This window comes from Pogona vitticeps, chromosome 1 (genome assembly GCF_051106095.1).
Source record: "Pogona vitticeps strain Pit_001003342236 chromosome 1, PviZW2.1, whole genome shotgun sequence".
NCBI lineage: Eukaryota > Metazoa > Chordata > Lepidosauria > Squamata > Agamidae > Pogona > Pogona vitticeps.
Window position 1 is genome coordinate 382,457 of NC_135783.1, and position 23,966 is coordinate 406,422.

At 61.0% G+C, this 23,966-nt stretch overlaps 1 protein-coding gene across 1 annotated transcript in view; it reads right to left on the reverse strand.

The window, feature by feature from the left end:
- Nucleotides 1-23,966, reverse strand: part of CAD (carbamoyl-phosphate synthetase 2, aspartate transcarbamylase, and dihydroorotase) — a 35,939-nt gene that overhangs the window by 6,344 nt on the left and 5,629 nt on the right. The window contains 36 exon segments of the mRNA XM_072985475.2: nt 3,878-4,090; nt 4,178-4,252; nt 4,349-4,506; nt 4,679-4,723; nt 4,915-5,056; nt 5,324-5,413; nt 5,583-5,723; nt 6,125-6,315; nt 6,556-6,757; nt 7,005-7,136; nt 7,407-7,571; nt 8,183-8,349; nt 9,159-9,240; nt 9,345-9,596; nt 9,964-10,068; nt 10,581-10,763; nt 10,891-11,058; nt 11,345-11,563; nt 13,055-13,237; nt 13,669-13,893; nt 14,516-14,614; nt 15,092-15,310; nt 15,312-15,339; nt 15,772-16,013; nt 16,015-16,026; nt 16,153-16,176; nt 16,178-16,231; nt 16,233-16,267; nt 17,025-17,158; nt 18,259-18,383; nt 19,223-19,411; nt 20,753-20,974; nt 21,466-21,699; nt 22,732-22,863; nt 23,335-23,477; nt 23,689-23,801. Of these exon segments, the coding sequence (XP_072841576.2) occupies nt 3,878-4,090; nt 4,178-4,252; nt 4,349-4,506; nt 4,679-4,723; nt 4,915-5,056; nt 5,324-5,413; nt 5,583-5,723; nt 6,125-6,315; nt 6,556-6,757; nt 7,005-7,136; nt 7,407-7,571; nt 8,183-8,349; nt 9,159-9,240; nt 9,345-9,596; nt 9,964-10,068; nt 10,581-10,763; nt 10,891-11,058; nt 11,345-11,563; nt 13,055-13,237; nt 13,669-13,893; nt 14,516-14,614; nt 15,092-15,310; nt 15,312-15,339; nt 15,772-16,013; nt 16,015-16,026; nt 16,153-16,176; nt 16,178-16,231; nt 16,233-16,267; nt 17,025-17,158; nt 18,259-18,383; nt 19,223-19,411; nt 20,753-20,974; nt 21,466-21,699; nt 22,732-22,863; nt 23,335-23,477; nt 23,689-23,801 (5,143 nt within the window).

Below are 23,966 nucleotides of genomic sequence, written 5' to 3' on the forward strand. Positions count from 1 at the left end.
AATCCCTTTTGTTTGCTTATCGATCAGTGCCACAAGCCAGTACCGGGTTTAGTCCATTTGAACTTCTATTTGGGAGACGGGTGAAAGGGCCCCTTGATTTGATCAAACAAAATTGGGAGCAGATCACCCAGGATGACCCACAAGACGTTGTGACTTACATAGACACCTTGATGAATGACCTAAAGCGAAATCTAGAGCTGGCAGCAGAAAACCTGCAAGCGCAGAAGGTCAAACAGAAAACATGGTATGACCGCAAAGCTAGAGAGAGGCACTTTGACCCAGGGGAGGAAGTGCTCTGGCTTAGGCCCTGCAGAGAGAATAAACTGCAGCTCAAATGGGCAGGACCATATAGGGTCATTTCCAAGATGTCAGACCTGAACTACCTAATAGAGCAGGAGGAGAACCAAGCAAGGAGGGTGGTTCATGTGAATGCCCTAAAACCCTACTACAGAGGGGAACAGAGGGTTTTATTCGCGATAAAAGCAGCTGAGAGTGAGGAAGCTGAATTACCCTTCTGGGAGGGTAGAGGGGAAGTAAAATATAACCCAGAGGAGGTAAAGATCAGTCCTGCACTCACCCAAGACCAGCAGCAAGAACTAAAAATGCTGCTTAGTAAATATCAACAGGTATTTTCCAACAAGCCGGGGATAGTGAAGGGAGTGATGCATCGGATCCACACAGGGGATGCACCCCCGCAGGCAGTATCCCCATACCGAGTAACGGGACCCTATAGGGACAAGGTGCGGAAGGAGCTGGACGAAATGCTGAGGGAGAACATAATCGTCCCCTCTTCTAGTCCGTGGTCCTCTCCGATAGTCCTTGTGGACAAGCCTGATGGGAGCATTAGGTTTTGTGTTGATTACAGGAAATTAAACCGTGTAACCACTCCTGATGCCTACCCAATGCCCAGGCTAGACAACCTGATTGAAACCATAGGGGGTTGTCGGTTCATCTCATCATTGGACCTGGTAAAGGGATATTGGCAATTAAGAATTGATCCCAGGGATCAAGAAAAGACTGCCTTTTGTAGCCCTTTTGGTCTCTATGAGTTTCGAGTCCTGAGCTTTGGTCTCAGAAATGCACCAGCCACATTCCAAAGGCTGATGGACCAGACCTTGGCAGGACTCAGTGACTTTACAGTGGCCTACATTGACGACATAGGGATCTTCAGTAATACCTGGGAAGATCACCTGATACACCTGGAGTTAGTGCTGCAGAGGTTAAGTGCAGCAGGGCTAACAGTAAAGGCCAGCAAGTGTCAGCTGGGTAGCCCAGAAATAAAATACTTGGGTCACATAGTAGGGGGAGGAATGATAAAACCCCTGGAGGCCAAAATAGAAGCTGTTCGTGATTGGCCTAGACCCAACACCAAGAAAAAAGTCAAATCATTTCTTGGGTTGGTGGGCTACTACAGAAAGTTCATCCCGAGGTTTAGCGAGATTGCGGCTCCGCTGACCGATCTGACGAGGAAGAAGGCTGATGACCGCATCCCGTGGACCAGCGACTGTGAGGCGGCGTTCCAGAGGTTAAAGGAGGCGTTAATCAACTATCCTGTCCTGCGTGCTCCAGACTTCGACCGGGAGTTCATCATCTACACCGATGCGTCTAACAGCGGGGTAGGAGCAGTTCTGTGCCAGGAGGATGAGAATGGTGACCAGCATCCAGTGTCCTACCTGAGTAGGAAACTTCAAAAAGGTGAGAGACATTTGGCAACCGTGGAGAAGGAGTGTTTGGCCATAGTCTACGCGATCCAGAAGGCCAAGCCTTACATCTGGGGAAGACATTTTATTCTGTGTACTGACCATTCACCATTGCAATGGTTAAAGACGATGAAAACCCACAATAGCAAACTTATGAGGTGGGCTTTGAACTTACAGGACTATGACTTTGGAGTGAAGGTGGTCAGAGGGTCAGTGAACTGTGTTGCTGACGCCTTATCAAGAAGACCTGAAGACTGAAGACGGCGAAAGAACATGGACTATATGTATATAATGAAAACAAAAAGTTAAAATGTACCTGGTTTTAAATTGGTTTGTATTAATAAAGGTAAATGGATGTAATGTAAATGATAAATGTTTAAATGCCTAATTGAAATGTTTAACTTAGAATGTAAGTATAAATAAGTAAGTATGGTATGTATAACTGTTGTTGTGTATTTTATTCAGGTTGTTTTTTGGTGAAAAGCACGTTAGCTTTCCCCCTACAAAACAACTTATAAAGAGGGGAGGTGTTACATAACAGCACTGATGTTACCTGTCTGTCATGGGTTTGGAGGGAAAGTTCCATCCTATGGGGAGTGGAAGGCGGGACATCAGGAGGAGGGGCTGTACTGTATAAATATGTGATGCCTGTGTGGTGAAGAGGAGATGCTGAGACAGACTGTGAGACACTGGGTTGGGACGAAGCAGCAGCTGGGGAAGAAGAAGCTGTTGTGGGAGTCTGGGTGTCTGACAGGGTACTACTGTGTGTCAGAGTACCAACCTGATAAGTTCAGGTGTCTGTGGGTTAGCCAGAACTGATGGGTTCAGGGTCTGTGCTTTAAGTTAAAGGTTCTAGGTGAACCAAACTGTATGCTTGTGTGTGTGAGAATAAGCCACGTTACTTTATTTTATTCACCTGATTGTTTTATTTACCCTGTTTGTATTTAAAATAAACCTTATTCTTTTGTTGTTTAAAAATCCATCCCTGGTCTGTGTGACTTATTATAGGGAATGGTTGGTGGCAGCTTAGTAACTGTGTGATAGATCCCAGTAGGTCTGGGTTTGTCACAACCACAAACATAAATAAAATCCAATAATACAAATTAAAAGAGCAAACAGAAGAGACCCAATCTCGCCCACACCTGCTGCTATGCAGGCTTCTGGAAGATGGATGAGTCACTGTGAGTCAAAATCAGTTTGATGGTCATCACCATCATCATCATCATCATTACTACTACCGCTACTGTTGTTATTGATCTTAAATGGACACTTAAGAGCCATTATGGTTACAAAAGCCAGCTCCTCGCCTGTCGACAGAGCTGCCTGCATTTTTGGATTGTATTTATTTGGAGGGCAGTTACAAGGATGGTCCAAATTTGCCACTGCTCAGCCGTCAGCAGCTACGACGGCCCCCTTTTACGCTCTGCTCCCTGCCCAGGAACGACAGACTCATATAATGCATATAAGGGCAGGGCTCAGATCCAGCTGTGTAACCTCTCGCTCCCGTCCCCAAACAGCTGGATTCAGCAGATCAAGCCGCCTCTCCTCCACTCTCCACCCACTTCTACTCAGTTTTGGCTCAGCGGCCGATGCCAAAGGTGAGGTGGCCAGCTGGAGGGCTGGACGGTCCAAAGAACATAAGGACCAAGCAGCCAACCAGGATCGTGGTGTCAAATCCCCCTGCTTAAAAGCCAAGGGAGCCATGAGCCCAAAGAGCCTTGTGGCACAGCAGTTAAACTGCAGTCCTGCAGCCAAGACTTTGCTCACGACTAGAGATGGCGGCACTCGTATTCGTATGCGAAGCCACTCAAGCAGCCTTGCGTGGAGACTCCTCCTCCCTCCCTCTGCCAGGAGCGCGGGGGTGTGTGTGCAATGTGTAGCCTGCACAATTCAACTGTAAACCACCCAGAGAGTGATTTAAGCACCATGGGGCAGTATATAAGCAGCATGTCTTGCTTTGCTTTGCATCTCTTAGGAAGCCGCCAAAAACGGCGGGGGGGGGGGAGGGGGACCTAGCCCATCTGAATCAGCCAGATGGCTTTCAACTCTGCCCACAGACCACATTCTTCTAAGGCTTACTTGGCTTTTATTGGTTTGGGAACCATTCCTAGAGGCTGGACTCCCCCAGGTGTCTCCCCCCTGGTACTCCACCCCCACCCCCCGCCCCCCATCCTTACCTCCACAGCCCCTGGCTGGGGGTGCCTCAGGACCAGGACGTCCGCATAGCAGCTCATGGTTTGGACCGAATCGGCCAAGGACTCCCCTTTCTGGCAGGACGAGGTGGCCTCTGAGAAGGAGAGGACGGAGCCCCCCAGGCGACACATGGCGGCCGCGAAGGAGCTGCTGGTCCGGGTGCTCGCCTCGTAGAACATGGAGGCCATCACCTTTCCCTGCGCCAAAGGAGATTGGGGCTGAGTGCCGTGGTGCCCCCTCTGCCCGCCCGCCCGCCCGGCCCCTGGCTCAGCGGTTCCCCCCACCTTGAGGATCTCCAAGGCCCGTTCCTTCTGCACCATCATGCGGAGGTTGTGCGCAATGTTCAGCAGGTGGGAGAGCTGCAGCCAAAGAGAGAAGGGTTCTCAGGGTGTGGGCTGGAACACCCTCGCCCCCCCCCAAAGGGTCCAGGGAAAGCCAAGGGAGCCTGTGCCTACCTGGCCCTTGGTGAACTGCTTGACCGTCAGGACATGCTGCCCAACCAGGGGGTGGAGGAAGGGGGAGGGCTGGGGGTGCGGCAGGCTCTGGGGGGATGCCTGCCTGGGCGAGGGGCCTGCCAGGTACAGGGGGCCGTCCTGGATCATGGACACATCTGCTGGGGGGGGAGAGAGGGAGAGAGCAGTCACACAAGGAGAAAGGGAAGGAGCCCCTTTGCCTCCCGATTAGCCCCAAGGTAGGGTGGGGTGGGGTGGGGTTGCCAGGAGGAAGGGCTGCCTCCCCACCCAAGCTGTGACCCAGCAAGGGCGGCCCAGGAAGAGAGACCTCACCTGCCTCCGGGGCCCTTTTCACAACTTTCTCCCTGAGATCAGCAGCTGCTTAAAGGAAGGGGCAAGAAGCACAGAGGTTAGAGACTGGGGAGGGGGGGATCCCGGGGGGGATCCATCCCATCCCCTCCCCTCTCCTCCCATCCTAACCCTTTCGCCCACTATGAGACGGAGTCCGTTCCACAGAACAGCCTCTCCACCCCCCACCCCCTGCTGCCCTGTCTACTTTCAGGCTTCACCTGGCAGCCCGGGGTCCGAGGCCCGGTGGATGCGGGGGGCCAAGTAGAAGCGGGCATCACTGGCCAGAGCCGCTCGCCGGGGACTGGCCGCTCGGCTTCGCAAGGCCTCCATCTGGACAGGGGGGTGGGGGCGTTCTGGAGTCTGCAAGAAGGGGAGAGGGGTGGGTTACAAGCACTGGTGGGGTGGGGTTGGGGGTTCGGGACTAGGACGCACAACCTTCAGGCCAGAAGCATTCGGCCTGATATGCCCCCTCTCCCCCTCCCAGCCCCCACCTTCGCTTCCCTGCTCCAGGAACAGCAGGTGTGGGCCCCTCGGCAAAAGAGCCTCCCTGAGCGCTCTTATTCCCCCCTCCCAGATCAGGGTGGAGGAGGGGGTGCCCCCACCTGGGGAGCCTGGCGCCAGCCCTACCTTGAGGATCTCTTTGGCCGGGGCTGGGAGCGGTGGTGCTGCGCACGGCCACTTCCGCACATCTTGCCCGTAGCCCGGGGGCACAAGAACCTGCAGAACGCAAGAAGAGCAGCAGCAGTGGACAAACCTGTCTGGCCCCCGCCCACCCGCCCGCCCACCCTCTCCAGGCAGAAAGAGACGGCCCCGAGGCAAGAGCAGTCACGCCTCCGCCACTGCCACGCTTCCCCCCGCCCCCCCCGATGCAGCCCCTCCCACTCACCTGGCCATCTATGTAGGCCACCTCCCCACGGAGGATGACACGGCGCACCATCCCTTTCACACGCATCCCTTCGAAGGGCGTCCACCGGGACTTGCTGAAGGCCGTGTGAGCCGGCACCAGCCATTCCTGCTCCAGGTCCACCTGCCGGAGGGAGAAACGCTGATGAGCCCAGGAGGCCGGCCAGACCCACTTCGGGGGTGGGGGTGTGGGGGGGGTCAGAGTTGGAATGTGCCCAGAAAGGCAAAAAAGCAAAGCATGCAGCTTATATACTGGGCCCTGAGCAGTTAAAGCACTCTCGACATGGTTTACAATTTAATTGTGCAGGCTACACATTGCACACACGCACACACAGACAAACACACCCGACAACGAGCTGGGTACTCAATTGACCAACCTCAGAAGGAGGGAAACCAGAGTGAACCTTGAGTCGGCTCCGTGGGATCGAATCCAGGCCGCGAGCAGAGTTTTGGTTGCAGTGCTGCACTTTCGCCACTGTGCCCCGAGGACCTTATACGGTGCCCTCTCTGCTCCCGCAAGCTCACCTCGATGTAGGTGTCCTCCTGAACAGGCAGCCCGAAGATCCGCCGGGGGTTCTCGTAAAGGCGCTGGACCACGTCCTCCACCGTGAGGCGCCCCTCGGAGACGGCCGTCAGCAGAAGGGGCAGCATGGTCTCCAAGCCGGGGAAGCCCGGAGGGGGGTCCTTCCCCAGCTTCTCCTCCAGAGTATGGGGTGCTGGAGGGACAGCAGGAGAGGAGGAGACCGACTCGTGGGGGGCAGAGGAGCGGGGGGACCCTCCCCCTGCAGCCCCTCCCCCCTGCAGCCCATGCCCACAGGCGCCAGGCCTTCCTCCATTAGGAAACCCCAGAACCAGCCCCCTCCCCGCCTGCAGCCCACAGCCGCCAAAGGGGCTCCGTAGGAGGAGACCCACGCCAAGCCACCGCCGGCTGTGCCCCGGGGCCAGGGTGGCCTTACCGTGGTCAGTGGCAAAGCAGTCCACGGTGTCCAGGTTCTCCCACAGGGCCTCCATATCCTCCCGGGTGCCCAGCATGGGCCGCACCTGGCCGCGGCCCTCCCCGATGCGCCCCAAGTCTTCCTGGCACAGGAAGAGGTGGTGGGGGGCCACCTCGCAAGTCACCGCAATGCCCTTCTGCTTGGCTGCCTTGATGATCAGGATCTGGGGGGGAGGGGAGGGGAGGGGAGGGGAGGGGAGGGAGCTAGCAAGACCTCTCCTGGGGCCTGCCAGGGCCTGCCTTGCTACCCGCCACAGCACCGTCGAGGCTACAATGCCCGGCTAGTCCTCAGTGGCAGCGGCAGGGGAGGCTCTCCCGGCCACTCCTGCACCCACCGCTCCTGCCGCAGGAGAGCCCCCCCCCCACCGGCGCCCCCCCAGTCCTCAAAAGCCCGCCTCCTGCCATGCTCACCTCCTCCTTGCGGGCCACGTGGCAGATATGGACCGGGCGCTGGTACAGCTGGGCCACCATCAGGATGGCGGCCACCGTCTGCTTCTCGGCGTGAGCCACAATGGGAAGGTGCTTGGGCCATTTCTCAAAGTGCTGCAAAGGGTCGCCCGGGGGCAGGAATTGCCAAGAAACGAGGGAAGAACACATGGATCTTCTTCTTCTTCTCACATGAGGAGGAGGGAAGGAGGGCCACCCAGGGCAGGGCAGCAGCCGCTTCTCCCCCCCCCCCGGGCCTCGTAGGAGACGTTGCCTCAGGGCTCGGGAAGGAAAAACCCAGCTGGAGGGGGAGCAGCTCAGAGGGCAGTGCCCAGCCAGCGCCCACTCCTCCCCGCCGCCCCCCCCCAGCCCTGGGCAAACACCCACCTCCATCCAGAGAGAAACGTTGTCCATCTTGAGGTCAGAGAAGGTGTCGTTCAGGTACATCTTGAGGCCGGCGGCAGCTCCAGCCAGCGTCCCGAGGGAGCCGGCGTTGTCAGAAGAAGCGCCCAGGTAAAGGGCAAAATCGCAGCGGGCGCCGGCCTCGGCCAACTGAACACGGGGGCGAAAGGGTTAGGGCAAGAAGAGAGAAACCACCGCCCTATGGAACCAGAGGAAGGCAGCGGACCTGTTTTTTAGATCGGGCCCTCAGGGGCCATCCTCCCACACACACACAGATCCAGGTGCCCCCCCCCACAGGAAAGCCTAGGGCACGCCCCCCCTCCCCTCACACCTTCCCACGGGTGTCTCTCCACAAGGACAAGAGAGAAGCACGGCAGGTTTCCAGGAGGGCCTTTGGCTCACAAGGTCCAGCCCTGGAGAGAACGGGGCCACCCAGGAAGCCATCAAGAGGACTGGGGGGAGCAAACCTGGTTGCCCGCAAGCCCGTCCCCTCCTCTGCCCGCCCCCACTCAGCCGGTCACTCAGCCACGTGCTGGATCATGGGAAGCCCCCAAACCATCTGCAAGGCCACCATTCCCCTCACCGGCATCAGCCTGGAGGAGTCGGTGGTGGCAGAGGAGACGGGCCCAGGCCCCACCTTCCTCCCAGGGGGCTCTCAGGGGCCAGGGGCAAACCAGAGGGCACCCGCCAGTGGGCGCGCTACTGCCCCCCCCGCCCCGCCGCTCTGCCCAGACCTTCAGCTCCCCTTTGCCGGCTCTTACCTTCTGTGCCAGAGCCAAGGAGCCGGCGTCAAGGACCGCAGGGGAGGTGTTGGGCATGGCACACACCAGGGTGATGCCCCCCGCCAGAGCGGCTGCCGTGCCGCTGGCAAAGTCCTCCTTGTGCGTGGCCCCCGGTTCCCGCAGGTGCACGTGGACGTCGATCAACCCTAGAAGGGAAGCCGCCGACGGTCAGCGCAGAGGGAGTGGGGCCTGCTCCTGCCACCATCTGCGCTCGCCCTCCCAGAGAAGCACGCCAGGGCCACGGCTAGCCCCCCTCCGATCCATCCCCATCCAGCAACAGACTGAGCATTTTCCACACCTTTACCACACGTGGCGACAGGTGCCCACTCAGAAAGTAGAGGGTGTGAGGGCCGAGACCCTCTCGCTTGATGGTGCCTGTGTGTGTGAGTGTGTGAGTGTGTAGGGGAGGGAGGGGTCTCTGTGCCTTCCCACTGCCCCCTCCCCCAGAAGCAAGCCCCCCTGCACCGGGATTGAAGACGAAGCCCCCGTCACCGCTGCCATCCAGACGACCTGCCCAGATGGGGTGATTCGGGGCTCGGCCGTGGCATAGCTTTGGTGTTGTTTCACTGTTCAACCGCTTCTTCATGTGGAGGTTAAACCACTGAAGTCTCCTCTAATGTAGGGAGATGGAGGGGTGGGGGTGGGGGCTAGCTGAGAAAGGGAGGCGGCAATCCACGCGGGGCAATCCCAAACTCCTCAGCCTGGCCCTCGGCAGGTGGCGGCTGAACCTTGGTCCCCAAGGCAGGAGGGAGGGAGGGTTAGGGTTAGGGGTCCTCCACGGGGGGGGGGCACTCTCCTGCTCACATGCCCACAGAGAGAGAGAGAGAACCTGCTGCGCTCCCAAAGAGAGAGAGAAAGTTCACGCCAGCCCTGGCCTGACAAAGGCCCAGCTGGGCACAACGGATGGGGTGGGACCCCTCCACACCCTCCCCTCCAGCCCCCACCGAGCCCCTACCTGGCAAACGGATGAGCTTCTGGGAGGTCATGCAATCCACGTGCATCTTCAAGGGAGGGGGGCCCCCTATCTGGCCAAGGGCCTGTGGGAGAAACAGAAAGGAAAGGTGAGGGGTCGTGGCCGGCAGAGACGCCTCTCTCCCTGACCCCCCCCCCGCTGACCCCCCGCCTGCTCCCCGCCTTTCACCTCCACAAAGAGCTTGGTGCACTTGATGTCGATGATGAGGGGGACGGAGTAGTCCACGGCCAGGCGCCGGGTGCGGTAGCCCTTGGTGACGAAGGAGGAGAGCCGCCGGCCCCCCGAGTTGCGCATGGAGAGGTTGATCACCAGGTCAAAGTGGTTCTCGGCCAGGTAGTCCAAGATGCTGCGCTGCGGGTTCTCCTTGCAGGGCACCTCGCCCGCCTCTGCCTCCTCAAAGTGCCAGTCGACCGCCTTCACCTGGCACCAAAAGGTGGGGGGGGGGGATTGGGGGAGAAAGAGCGTTCAGACCTGGCAGCCCACCATTCCCTCCACCCCCTTCCAGGCCCCAGGACATTAGGGGAGTCACCCACTGCTGGGAGGGAGGGTCATCCCTCCTCTGGCCGAGGGCATGAACCATCGGGCGCCACCCCCTCCCAAGCCAGGCCCCTTCCGGGGTCTAGAAGGAAAGCAACCCAAGCCCCCCCGACGCCTTGCCCATCTTCCCTCCCTTGGCCCCCACCACGCGGGTCCCGGCCATGCGTCCGGCTGCCCCCCCTGCCTCCCCAGCCCATCCCACCCCCCAGAGGCCCTGGAAGGAGCCTTTCCGGATCCCCTCCCGGCCCACCTTGATGCCATGCTCCGTGTAGAAGTCGGCCGTGCCCAAGCTGGCGTAGAGGCTGTAGCCCAGGCTCTCCAGGGTGCGGACCGTCGAGAGCAGCTCGCTCTTGTTCTGGGAAGGGAAGATCAGGCGGGAAGCGGGGGAGAGTCTCCCTTGCCTTCGCCAAGCAAGCAGGCTTGCCAGGCGACGTCCCCCCACCCCACCCCGGCCCAAAGAGCCTTTACACGCCACCCCTGCCCAGTAGTACCAAAAGGATATTCCCCACCCCATATCCAGGCAGGTGGGGCAGGGAGTCCCCTCCCGCGCTGCCCCAGAGCAAACCCCACCCTCTCCTCGTGGGGCCCACCCCTGCCCAAAATCCCAGACTCCTGGTGCCCCCCGCCAGGACAGGCCGGGCACAGCGGCCTCAATGACCTGCACCCTCCTGTTTCCCTTGGGGAGCCGGATCCAGCCCGCTGAGTGGGTGGAGGACATGGGCAAAAGGCAGGGGCCGGTTTGCGGTGGGACTCGGAGCGTGCCCCCCCGGGCTTCCCAGACAGGGGTGGGACTCCGAACTTGAAGGAGACCCTCTTCCCACGCACCACCGGATCAGGGCCTCCCCCCGCCCGGCGCCGCAGCCCCACCTTGTAGCTCCCGATGGTGAGCAGGATGTTCTTTTTGGGTATCTTGAAGCCGGTGCTGAGCATGGCCTTGAGGTAGGCCTCGCAGCGGTTCTCTCCGAAGCAGGCCACCTCCCCCGTGCTGGTCATCTCCACGCCCAGGACCACGTCGGCCCCCGCCAGCCGGGAGAAGGAGAACTGGGGGACCTGGGGAGGAGAGGTGGAGGGGGGGTGAGCTGGGGAGGAGAGGTGGAGGGAGGCAGGCGGGCAGGCAGGAGGCCACGGCCCCACCAGGGCTCACCCCCCCCACCCCACCCCCAGCCACAGCACTCACCTTGACCCCCACCACGCCGGTCCCGGCCATGAGTCCGACAGGCTCCACCTCCTCCCCCATGATCACCTGCGTGGCCAAGGCCACCAGGTCCACGCCCAGCGTCTTGGAGACGAAGGGGAAGGAGCGCGAGACCCGCACGTTGCACTCGATCACCTTCAGCTGGTCGTCCTGCAGAGAAGAGCGGAGGGTCAGCAGGTGGCTCCCCCCTCCCCCCCCACCGGGGTCCCTGCCCCCCCTGCCCAATCCCCTTCACATGGCCCGCCCCACTTCAGGCTCTAGGGCAAAGGACTCCACTGCCTCAACCCCTCCACCGCCTTGCGTGGCAGTCCACGCTAAATGGGGAGAACCAAGCAGCCCCCCCATCCCCTGGTGCATGGCTCCCCCGCTGCCGCTCCCCCACTCCCACCCCGCCCCACCCCACTCTCTCTCTCTCTCCCACCCCCGCCCCCAATACCTTGGCGATCAGCTGCAGGTTGAAGGGCCCCGTGACCTGCAGCTCCTGCCCGATGGCGTGGACAATGGCCTTGATCCGCTCCAGGGTCTTGGGCGTGATGTCCTGGGGCGGCGTCACCAGCGTGGCATCTCCCGAGTGCACGCCAGCGTTCTCCACGTGCTCAGAGATGGCAATGGCCACCACCTGCCCGTCACAGGCCACGGCATCCACGTCGATCTCCTGCAGCAAGCCACGGCCAAGCCCCTCAGCCTCTCGCCCCACCTGTGCCCGTTGCGTCCCCTTCTGGGCACGGCCCCCGCCGGCCCACAAATACAACCCCCACCCGACCAGCTTTTGCACTGGCAGGGAAAGCCTATGGCGTTCCTTCCACATCTGTGGGTCCAGCTCCCTCCCTCCAACCTAATTTGCCTCTGCACACTAGCCATAACCCTCTGCACGCGCCCCCCCTCCCCCAAGGCGGGGCCAGAGAACGGGTTCTGCTCAAGGGCCACCGCCCCCTCCGCCTCTTCCCACCTTGGGTCAAAAACCAGCCCGGGATGCCTGTGGGGGCCTCCTCAGCAGGAGGAAGAAGACCGGAAGGCGCTCCCCAAAGCCTCAGACGGGAAGCCCTCCCCTCCCCTCCCCTCCCCTCCCGCCCCGTCTTCCTTGCGCGTGTAGAGGGACGGGGAGCTCCGAGGCCTCTCTGGGAAGCAGGCACCCAAGAGCCACCGGGCAGAACGTTTTCTTGAAAGTTTCCTAGAAAGCTCAGATCTTTTAAACAGAAAATTTCATTCCTTTCAAAAAAAAAACAAAACAAAACAAAACAAGCCAGGCTGTTTCACAGAATTCATTACGAACGATGGATGGATGGAATTTACTTCCCTCTGAAACTAAGGGGCGAAAGAGGTGGCAGGGACCACAGCAACATTTAGGAGCTAATGGTCCCCTTGTAGAGGACTTGTTAAACTTTGCTGGGGGGGGGGGGCGCATGGCCAGCACACTCCTCTTCCCCCCCCTCGGTGGGGCCTAAAATGCGCCTATCCCCTTTTAAGCAAACAAACCATTATATATATAGACCTTGGGATGCAGAGCTAAAGACCACGATACTAACTAAAGCACTTCTCCAAATGTAGATACTGTGCTTACACATTACCTCTTTTCCTAATAAAGTATTCAGCCAACGTAAATCTAATACACAGGCTAGATCAAACCATGCTTGATTTAGTGCTTAGATTTTTTTTTAGAAGGTGTGCAGTTCCAAATTCTGGAAGACTCGCCTTTCTGCACCCACTCACGAGGCGGGCAGCTGCCAAGCCCCACAAAGACCTGGCGCCCCAGGTTCTCCGGGACGCAAGGAAGAGGCTCCAGGGGTAGCGGGCGAAGGCGGGAGGGCAGGGGTTGCACCCAGCTTGCCACTCGCTTCGTCAGAAGCGGCCTTCTGAGGGCCTACCCTTCTCAGGCAAACCTTCCTGGCACAGCTCATGCCCACCTTCTGGAAGCCTCTTTGCTCTTCTGCAGCTTCCCAAGCGTCGACTCCTGCGCAGGCCGAAGGAAAGGCTCCAAGACCAAACCCATTCCCAGGGGCTCAGATGGTCCGGCCGGAGCCCTTGTCTCTTCTCTCCCAGGCCCAGCGTGTCTCCCCCCCCACCTGCCCAGGCTTTCTTGAGAGCAGCACAAGCCACAGGGCAGAGTTTCCACACCCCTCCTTGCCCCCCTGCCCCCCCAACCCACCTTGGCCTCCTGGATGAACTTAGAGATGACCACCGGCTGCTCCTTGGAGACGGCGACGGCGTTGCTCAGGAAGCGCTCCAGGTCGCTGTCGGAATAGGCCACGTTCATGGCGGCCCCGCTGAGGACGTACGAGGGCCGCACCACGCAGGGGTAGCCCACTTTGCAGCAGAACTGCTTGGCCGACTGCCGGGGAGACACAGGGTCGGGGTGGGGGGTCAGAGGCGACTTTGGGCAGAGGATTAGCCCACCCCTCGGGCCTCCCCCCTTCAGCCTTTCCTCCGCCTTCACACAAGGAAGACTCCCCGAGACCCCTTGAAGCCCCAAAGCGACTCACGCAGAAGGCACCAGGGGGGTGGGGGTGGGGGGTGGAGAAGGCAGGGCTGGGGCCGAGCCTCCAGGTCTGGTGGGGGCACTGTCAAGCGGAGAGGCGGCCTCTCTCAAAGGCATAGCGTCGGAGGGCGGGGTGGGGGGTGCCCCAGAGATCTTCCACCCCTCATAGGCAGTGGCAGCCCCACGGCGGGCTCTGATGCCACGGAGGGGTTTGCCAGGGAGGGGGCTTGCTCGGTGCCCGCCTCCCCCCAGGGCGGGAGGGGGGCGCGCACCTCTCGGCTCACCTCCATGTCCGAGAGCTCCTTCCAGAGGGGCTGGCTGATGCTGATGGTGTCCAGGAGTCGGGAGAACTTGAAGCGGTTCTCGGCCGAGTCGATGGCCTCCGGGGAGGTGCCCAGGATGCGGCACTGCTGGCGGTGCAGGGCCATGGCGATGTTGTTGGGCAGCTGGCCCCCCATGGACAGGATCACGCCCTCGGGGTTCTCCAGCTCGTAGATGTCCATCACCACCTGCCGGAGGGGAGGAGGGCCCCCGCCGGGTGAGGGCCCCTTTGGCCCTGCCATCGAGGAGGGGGCAGGGAAATCCCCCCCCCCGAAACACCTTGCTCCCTCTCTCGGCCTGAGCAAGAGCAGAGGCATCTTCCCCCCCCCCCACTCCTGGTCCCCCGCCCGGCCTGGGCCTTCACTGTAAGGCTGGCCCCCTTCTCCCCCCCCAACCACCATCTGTGTCATACAAACCAAGCAGCCAGAAGGGAGGACCCACAACCACCTCGCACTCGCAGCAGCCGATCGAAGGCAGTCACCCCTCCCCCCGCCATGGAGGAGCCCCAGGGGTCCCCCGCCCAGGGCCTTCGCTGGAGGGTCTCCACAGCCACCCCTCGGGGATGCTGCTGCTACCGGGGGGGGGGGGGAGGATGGGGGGGGCAGGACGGGGGGGGCGTCTACAGGGGCCTTTAGGGCTCACAAATGCCCTCATTTACCAGATGCCCCGGACGCCCGCGCAGCAGCCTTGCCTTTCATCCCAAAACTTGAGCAGCTGATCCGACCCCCCACTGACCACACCAGCTTTGAGGGCCTTCTCCCCCTCCACCCCCCCATCGGCCAGGAGCCCCCCCCCCCCCCCGAGGCCCACCTCAAAGGACATCTCATCAAAGTAGAGCCGGTCACACGTGTCGTAGTCGGTGCTCACGGTCTCCGGGTTGTAGTTCACCATGATGGTTTTGTAGCCCATCTGCCACGGGAGAGGCCGAGGGAAGAGAAGAGGGTCGTTCCTTTGCTCCCCGCTGCCACCCCCCCCTCAGCCTTGCCTTTGAGATGGGCAGCACAAGGGGACAAACAGGAAGCCCCTGAACCCCGCCCCCCCCAGCCCTGTAAAAGCAGCGTGGGTGAGTCCACGCAGAGGGGTACGCCGTCCACCTGGAACATCCTTTGAGGGCTTGGCATTTGTGGGGGGGGGCTCCCTGCTAAGGTCCCCCCCCCGGCCTTCTGCTACCAGGCAAAGGGGGCATCAGACATCACCCAGGAAGCTCGAAAAGGGTCCCCACCAGGCAGGCAGCCCCATGGAGCAAGGGGTCACAGGAACACAGAAGATTAGGCCTCCCCCCCCCCCCTTAGGCCTCTCCACCCAGGGTAGCTGGACGTCAGCCCTGGCAGGACAAAGCAGCTGGGGGGGGGGGGTGAGGCCCCCACCCGTCCCCGAGGGGCCCACCTTGCGCAGCTCCCGGATGCACCCCACGGCGCACCAGTCGAACTCCACGCTGCTGCCGATGCGGTAGACGCCGGAGCCGATGACCATGACGTGGGGCTCCCGGAAGGCCAGGTCGTGCTCAGTCCCGTTGTAGCTCAGGTAGAGGTAGTTGGTCTGGGCCGGCCATTCGGCGGCCACCGTGTCGATCTGCTTCACCACCGGCAGGATCTTCAGGTCACGGGCGCATCTTCCGCACCGCCAGCTCTGTGCTGGAGACGCCACAGCCCTGTTTCAGTTTCGGCCACAGCAGAGAAGGGCCAGCAGGGCACGGAGGCTCCTCAAGATCTCACGGCCGCAGCGCCTCCTGGGCCTCAGAGGGCAAAGCAAGGCGCTGGCTCTGATGGAGAGCTAGCTCCCCCCCCCATCACTACAGGTGGGGGCCACAGACTACCATCCCCAGCATGCTGTGTGTCCAAAGAGGCAGCCACATCTCGGCTGGGCCAGGCCAGACCTTCGCCTGCTCCCAGGCACCCCCCCCCCTCAGCTTTCTCTGTCCGGCCCTCGCCCGCCCAGGCCAAAGGAGGGGGCTCCCTGCGGAGGAAATGCCCCCCTCCTCCAGGGACGAAGGACCACAGTGACGCAGGGCCCGCCACCCCACCCCGCCCCACCCCACCCCGTGCAAGCGACCTCCCTGCATGTACCTGAGCACTGCCTGGGCCACCTGCTTGTCCGAGAAGCCCAGCTGCTTGGCCAGCTTGAGCACAGGAGGCGGCATGGTGCCCGGCTCGGCCTGGCGATAGGACTCCAGGCGCAGAGCGTGGTCCGTGATGTTCTTCATCTTGTGCAGGAACCAGCGGTCAATCTTGGTGAGCTCGTAGAGGCGCTCGATGGAGTAGCCGGCCCACAGAGCGGCGGCCAGCACGAAGATGCGCTTGTCCGTGGGGGGTCTCCAGCTCCTGCAGGCAGAAGCCGAGGAGGGAAGAGGAGGCAGACGTCAGCAGCAACAGGTGGGAGTGAGGGAGGCTGCCAGCGCCTGCGCCAGCGCCCTGGGAGTTCAGCCCACCGGGTCCGCCCACGCCTACCATGTCCGAGGCCGGCTTCACGGTTGTGGTCAAAGCCCAGGCAGTTCTCATCCACCATGCGCAGAGCCTTCTGGAAGGCCCTCCTCAAAGTTCCTCCCGATGGCCATGACCTCCCCTGTGTGTGTGTGTGTGTGTGTGTGTGAGAGAGAGAGAGAGATGGGAGGAAGGAATGGAGAAGAGAGAAGGGCTGGGAATTAAGTGATCTTTGCACACCTTCTTTACACAATTAACTGGGCAGACCAAGCAGCCATGTGCCACGGGGTGAGGCTGCCAAGGGGCAAGCAGGAAGAACCTCCCCCCGTAAGCAGAGGGAGGCCCAGACCACAAACCACCAGCCCATCCGGAACGGTCCGAGGGGCCATCCCGTGTCTGTCTGGGGTCCTGGGGGGGGCAGCGGCAGCACCCACGGGCAGCCTCTGGGCCGGCTTCCTTCGGCCCCCCGAGCCAGAAAGGGCCGGCAACCCACAAAAGCCTCAGCGCGAAGGAGAGGCGCCCCACAGGCTGGCCAGAATGGCATGGTCTCCTTCCTGCTTGCACTTCTGCCCGCATCCTTTCCACCCATCATCTCAAGGCAGCGTTGGTGGCTCCCCCCCCCCCCGCCCCATTGGTCCACCAAACAACAGCTCAACCAGATAAACCAGGCTGAGATACTGCAGCGGGCCCAAGACACACACACAGACACAGACACAGACACAGACACACACACACACACACACACACACACACACACACACACACACACACACACGGTGAGCATCATGACTAAGGGAGAACGAGATCCCTTACTCTAACCACTCTACCATCTGGCTCTCCGGCAGGGTCACCGTGTGCTAGACCATGTGGGGCAGGCCTTCCCGGGCTCGGCCACTCACCCACGCTCTTCATGGAGCTGCCGATCTTGGTGCTGACACGCAGGAACTTGCTGAGGTCCCAGCGCGGGATCTTGACCACACAGTAATCCAGGCTGGGCTCAAAGCAAGCGGTGGTGGAGTTGGTGACCGAGTTCCTGGTGGAGGCAGGAGGGGAGGGAAAGGGAGAGGGGAGGGTCAGCAGAGGGTCATCGCTGAGCACCCTCCTTCCCTCTCTAGGGCCCAACGGAGGGCTCACAAAATCTGCGGAGGAACCCTTTTGCTCCCCAAGGGCTAAAGGCTCTCTCTCTCTCTCTATATATATATATATACATACATACATACAGAGAGAGAGAGAGAGAGACCCCAAAATGCTCTTCCGCTGTTTCGCCTGCCAAGACGGAGCGGCACTCTCAGGGGAAGGAGTCATAGAGAGAGAAGATCCTGCCTGGCCTTAGGGGTCCTCAGGCTCTTGGCCCCTCTGCCCAGCACCCTCTGTGCTCAGGTCACTCCCCCCCATCTGCCTCCCCCCCCCGCCTTCCCCGGCCGTGTGCCTCTCTTGCTATCCGCAGGCAAGGAAGCAAAACCCCAGCAACCCAGCAGAGGGCGGAAGGCGCTCGGCCCCTCCAAGGCGGGAGCAGCGAGAGCGGGAAACCCCCGGAGATCCAGCCTTGATGTAGGTCTCATGGGAAAGGGGGGGGCGGACTGGGGATTCCCTCACACACACCCCCCAGGACGGGTGGTGGAGAACAAAGAAAAGATCAGCAGAGGGCTGTGAAGCGTGGAGGAAAGGGGCCTCTGGGGCAAATCCCACCGGCAGCAAAGGAAGGGGATGCGCACGCGCACAGAGAGGGCCCCGTGGGCAGCAGGGGCCTCTTCCCCAGGACAGCGTGCCAGGAAGGCCAAGCCGCACCAACGGGTGGTGGACCCACCCACCACCCCGACCCACCTCCTCTCTCCGATACCGACGTCCAAACTCCCTCTCTCTGTGTGTGTGTGTGTGTGTGTGTGTGTGTGTGTGTGTGTGTGTGTGTGTGTGTGTGTGTGTGTGTGTGTGTGTGTGTGTGTGTGTGTGTGTGTGTGTGTGTGTGTGTGTGAGAGAGAGAGAGAGAGAGAGAGAGAGAGAGAGAGAGAGAGAGAGAGAGAGAGAGAGAGAGAGAGAGAGAGAGAGAGAGAGAGAGCCGGAGGCCTCTTGCCGCCAGGATGCTCGAGGGGGCAACCCTTCCCCCCCCGACTCCCAGTCCGCCACGGCCCTTACCTGAGGACTGGCAGTGGGATGCCCAAGGCTAGCTTGGCAGCCACGTAGGCCAAGGGGTAGCCCGTGGCCTTGCTAGCCAGCGCCGAACTCCGCGACAGCCGGGCGTTCACCTCAATGATGTAGTACTGCAGGAGCAAGAAAAGACAAGCGGCCGGCATCCGCCGTTCAGCGGCGCGTCTGTCCGGAGAGAGCCGGCTTGCTCCCCAGGAAGGGCCAGTGCTTGACAGGAGCGCCCGAACCCCGCAGGCAGGCAGGCAGGCAGGCAGGCAGGCAGGCAGGCGGGCAGGTGGTCCCGGGTTCCCTGCTTGGCAGTGCCCTCCACAGGCAGGACTGGGAAGGGACCCCCTTGCGCAGCCCTCCCCCTGAAGAAGCCCTGCTCCTCCTCGGGGCCTCCCAGGGCACAAGGAAGACGGGCACCTCCCGGTGGACTCCAGACGGCTGACGGCAGGTGGGGGAGCTTTCCCTAATCCCAAAAGTTAAGGAACCCGCTCTCTTGGAAGCGCACTCGGGAGGAAACAACCTTGGCTCCCCCTGTCATTCGGCTAATCAATAATCACTTATCTCTCAGCCTCGGTTGGGAGTGTTAAGAGGCTGCCCTCTGTACCTCAGGGACAGAACTGGATCCGCTCCTACGGGGTTTCATTCGTGCAGGTGTTTGCCTGCTGAACCCCCACCCACCTGATGTGGATCGAGCCCCAACTGGCAGCTCTAATAAGGGGCAAAGTCGACCATCCTTCCAGCCTCAGCCTGCCTCCTCCCTGCCGGGAGGCTCTGCAGAGCTGCAGACGCTGAGGGTCCGGTCCCGTGCAAAGCCCACCTGCTCTGACAGAAGTGCAAGCCCCTCGACGCAGCCAGTGCGCTTCTCCACCACCTGTGAAGACGCCCAAGTTTGGGGGGGGAGGAGAGGAGGATCTGGCAACCACCCTCCACCTCCCTGGCCCTTGCCGTCCCCTTGGGGTCTCACCTGCTCCGATTCAGGGTTTAGCGCGTACTGGACGTTGCACTCGCCGACAATGCCCAAGTGCCGGACCACCTTGATGGCCGTGGTGCGCAGGAGGTTATACTCCCGGTCGTTGAGGGTCTGGCTGGGGGCCACCACGATGGACTCCCCCGTGTGGATGCCCAGCGGGTCCAAGTTCTCCATGTTGCACACCTGTGACGGGTGGGTAAGCGGAAGGAGCAAGAGAGATCAGGGAGGGCTCCCGTCGCGGCTCTACCCACAAAGAGACAGACAGAGAGGTCCCCAGGCCACCAGATCACCGGGGAGGGTGTGTGTGTCTCATCCTGCCCCTCCTACCACAGGAGAAGGTTCGCAGTCCCGCAAGCCAGAGGGCTCCGTGTCTATCCCAGCCACGCTCACAACGGGTGAGCCCAAGGGTGTCTCACAACATTTTCTTCTAGACAGATGGACATTTTGCACCTGCAGAAGGTTGTGGCTCAATCCCTAACCCCTACCCCACCCCCCACCCCCAGGGAAGATGCAGAATCCCAAAGGGGAACGGTACCCCACACACACACACACACACACAGAGCCACCCCCACCCAGCCCTCCGATTTTGGAAAAGAAGCCTATCTAGGAAAGGATCTTGCCTGGGATCCCAGAGAGCCTTTGCATCATGGTCTCCTGATGCTGCTGCTGCTGCTGCTGCTGCTGCCAGTCAGAGCCGGCAAGACAGGGCCTGATGGGCCAAGGAAGGGCCTGACACGGGAGAAGGGACGAGGGAGGGGAGGAGCCGAAGAGGGGGGGGCAGCTGGGAAGAGCTTTCCTTTGGCAGGACTGGCCATGGGCTGCAGGCCAAGGAGCCACTTTTCCCTGGTGGCCAGAGGAGGGCCAGGAGGGCCAACGTGGGGCAGGATCAGAGCCGAGGCGGCCTTTCATGCCGTGCTTTGCTGTGCCTTCTTTCTGCTCCTTTAGTGGCCGGCCAAAAGCCCAAAGAGGGAGCCGCCCAGAGCAGCCCCCAGGGCAGCAGCACTTGCCTGCTCAGGGTCCCCGCCCCTCCCAATGGCTGAGACACCACAGTCTGCAGGCTTTGCCCCCCCCGACTCCCTCCGCCAGCTGTTTGGTGCAGGGGCTTCTGTCTGATCCTTCCTCCCCACCCGCAGGATTCACAGCATTCCCCATGGCCTCTCTTCTGGGAGGTGCAGAGAAAGAGAGGTGGAGCCGCCCCCACCCATCGAAAAGGGAGCTGGGGGGGGGAGTGAAGGAAAATAAAGAGCTTCTCCAGCTCAGCAGTCTTGCCAAAAAAAAAAAAAAACAAAAAAAAAACCCACCAACTGCGGGGGGGGGGGGGCAAAAGGCAGCTCCCTAGTCTTCTCTGTCCCTCCCACTCTCCGGGAGAGACACCAGCAAGGGGGGGCCCTCCAACACCCACCGCCCTGAACCGTCTGAGGTCCGTCCGGTGGGCTCTGGCAAGGCTGCGCTCTGGCCCCCGCCCCCCAGTTCCATGGGGTTTTCCCCCCCTGCCTCACCCCCCGCCACGGCCCCAGCCTTTACCGTGATGCAGTTGTCATAGGCGTCCCGCACGACCTCGTATTCGATCTCCTTCCAGCCCTTGAGCGACTTGTCCACCAGCACTTGCGAGGTGTGCGCCAAGGCCTGCCCTACCAGGGCCGTCAGCTCCTCCCGCCCGTTGGCGAAGCCGGAGCCCAGCCCGCCCAGCGCGTAGGCAGAGCGCACCAGCACGGGGTAGCCAAGCCGATCGGCCGCTGCTTGGGCCTTTGGGAGGGGGAGGAGAAGAAAAAGCCAACCACTCAGAGATGCGGTCAGGCCCTGTGAAAGGGGGGGGGTGGCTCGCCCTCTCTGGGCCAGCAGGCCCAAACAGCCCCCGTCCTGCTGCTCTGTGGCAGAAAACCGGGGTTGCTAAAGAGGGGGGCACACACACCTCTCCCTCCCTCCCCCCAGCTGCAGGCAGCCCTTAGACTCTGAGGTGGGCCCAGATGGCGCGTCCGGGCAACCCTCCCCACGCTCTGTGCCTTCTCTGCTTGTGCTCAGCAGGAGGGCTCCTCCCTGACCCTCCACCCAAAGCAGCTCAGGCTCTTACAGCCTTCACTCAGCCCCCATCAGGATGCAGCCCTCCCACCGGATCTCCTACCAGGCCCGGCCCGGCCACTCCAGGACGCCGCATTTTCTAAAGGGACTCAACCCAAAAGCCCAGGGAAGTAGTGGCCGCAGTGACATGGTGGAGTGGGGCCGCTCTGCCCCCATACCTGTTCGACGGAGCACGCGGCCTCGCTGGGCGCCACATGCTCCCCAATCTCCTCCATCTTCTCCACAAAGACTTTGCGGTCCTCCGTCATCTCAATGGAAGCCACGGGGGTGCCCAGGACTCGCACGCTGTACCGCTCCAGCACGCCACCTTTGGTCAGCTCCACGCCACAGTTCAGGGCGGTCTGGCCCCCAAACGTCAGTAAGACCCCGTCGGGGCGCTCGTTCTTGATCACCTGAGCCCGAGGGGAAAGAGGGAGAGGGGTGAGGGGAGCGCCCCTCCCGGGCCCATTCCAAAGGGGAAGCCAAAGAGGTCCCGATGCCCTCTGGTGGCACGCAAGACCACGGAACGGACCCCCGTGATGGTCCAGCAAACCTTCTGCTTGGTTAGGTACCAGCAAAACCTTCTGCTTCTTCATGGACAGGATGGGCAAACAGCAATCAAAACAGAAGGGGCAAGGAGAGGCACGGGGAGGGTCCTGGTTGGGGCGCAACACCCCATCATGTTTGATCAGCTGGAATGACACTCAGGCGCTGGACAGGGTATGTGAGAGAGGGGGGTGAAGAAAAAGCAACACGAGCAAAACAAGAGGCCTCCAGACCTAACTTCCAGCCCATCCCCACAACACAGAAACAAAAAGATTTGTTCACAGAATCATGACGTTGGAGGGGGCCTCTAAGGCCACAGAGTCCAACCCTCTGCTCAAGGCAGGAATCCCAATCAAAGGACATCTGCCAGGTGGTTATCTTCAACTTTCTCTTGAAGGCCCCCGGTCTTGGAGCGCTCAGCACCTTGTGCAATCGATTCCACTGTCATACTGCTCTAACAGTTTGGACGTTTTTTTCTGATATTCAGCCTAAATCTGGGTTCCTGTCGCTTGAGCCCATTCTCACATGTCCTGAACTCTGGGTTGATCGAGATCTTGTCCCTCCTCCCTACGATAGCCTTTCAAATATTTGAAACATGCTATTGTATCTCCCCTCCCTCTTCTTTTCTCAAGGCTGAGCTCCTTCAACGCCCAGTTCTTTCATGCTTTCCTCTGCTCCAGAATTTTCCAAGGGAAAAAATCAGTCAACCAAGACAAGGAATTCCTTAGAAGGGACGTATGTGGCAGAATTTGCCTCCTAACAGATATCACGATAACCGAAATCCCCCACCATGCTTCCAAAGAGGCCCCGGGGTGCAGGAGCCGACCGCCCCTCCCTCCGCCTATCCCGGTGTGACCCAGCCACCCAAGAGCCAAGAGGCAGCCAGGAGGGAGGCTCACCTGGGTTACGTAGTCTGGGGTGATGGGCAAGAAGTAGACCTTGTCGGCCAGGCCCTTGGAGGTCTGCACGGTGGCGATGTTGGGGTTGATCAGCACCGTCTGGATGTTCTCGTCTTTCAGAGCTTTGATGGCCTGCGGGTGGAGTGGGAGGTGTGGGGAAGAGGCCGAAAGAATATTCCCTGAGAGACAGACGCAGCCCCAGGCGGAGACACAAAGCCCCTCCCAAAGGCCCAGCCCCAGCCCCGGAGACGAAACCGTCAGGAGCGGAAGCGGGATCCGCGCCGAGGAGGAGCGCTGGGTAGAGCCGGGTTTCGCCCTGGCCGTTCCTCAGCTCCTCACCAGCTCTCCCTTCTGCAGCACGCCCTGGAGAAAACAGAGTCTCCTTCCCCCCCCCCACAAGGGGGAAACCCCTCCTCCTCTCTACACAACCATGGCCTGTGACTGACACGACGTGGAGGTGAGATGGCCTGGGGGCCCCCACCTCCAGTCCAAAGGATGCCCCTCAGCACTTTGCTGGCTCCTTGACCCCCCTCCCTCCCCCTGAAGGGCCCCAGATCTCTCCTCCCTTGACACCCCCTCCCTCCATCGGCACCCCTCCCTCACCTGGGAGCCGGAGTAGTCAAACTCTCCCGCCTGTCCGATGGAGAGGCCCCCCGAACCCAGGATGAGCACTTTACGAGGGCGGCCTGCGGGGCTGGCGGGCGGACTCTGGGACGGGCGCAGGTATCGCTGGAGCCGCTCGCAGACTGGTGTGGGGAGAAAGTGGAGGGGCGTCCTCAGTCAAGTCACTCGGCCCATCCATTTCCCCCCCCCGGGCATGAGACTGGCAAACCCCCTACAATGTGAGTGTTTGTCTGTGTGCGTGGGGGGGGGAACAATGGCTCTCCCCAGCTATGCAGCAGAGGCCAGGAGGCAGGGCCAGGGAGGCCGCCCCCTCCCCCCCCGCGAGACCCCCACCTGTCTTGGTGTTTGCTCCTCCAGCCATGCTGTCTTTCACCGTCTCCAGAAAAACATCAAAGAGGCCCTCAAGGTCCGTCGGCCCAGCGCTGTGCTCCGGGTGGAACTGCACGCTGGGGGGGGGAGAAAAGAGGGGTGAAAAGGGGAGGAACAATGGGACCCAAACCTCCCCCACCTCCTAAAGCAGCTCCCCCTAGCCAGTTCCAGGTCGAGGGTCTGGAAACCAGCCCTGCGAGGGAGGGAGGAAGGAAGAAAAAGATAGGGAAGGGAGAGAGAGA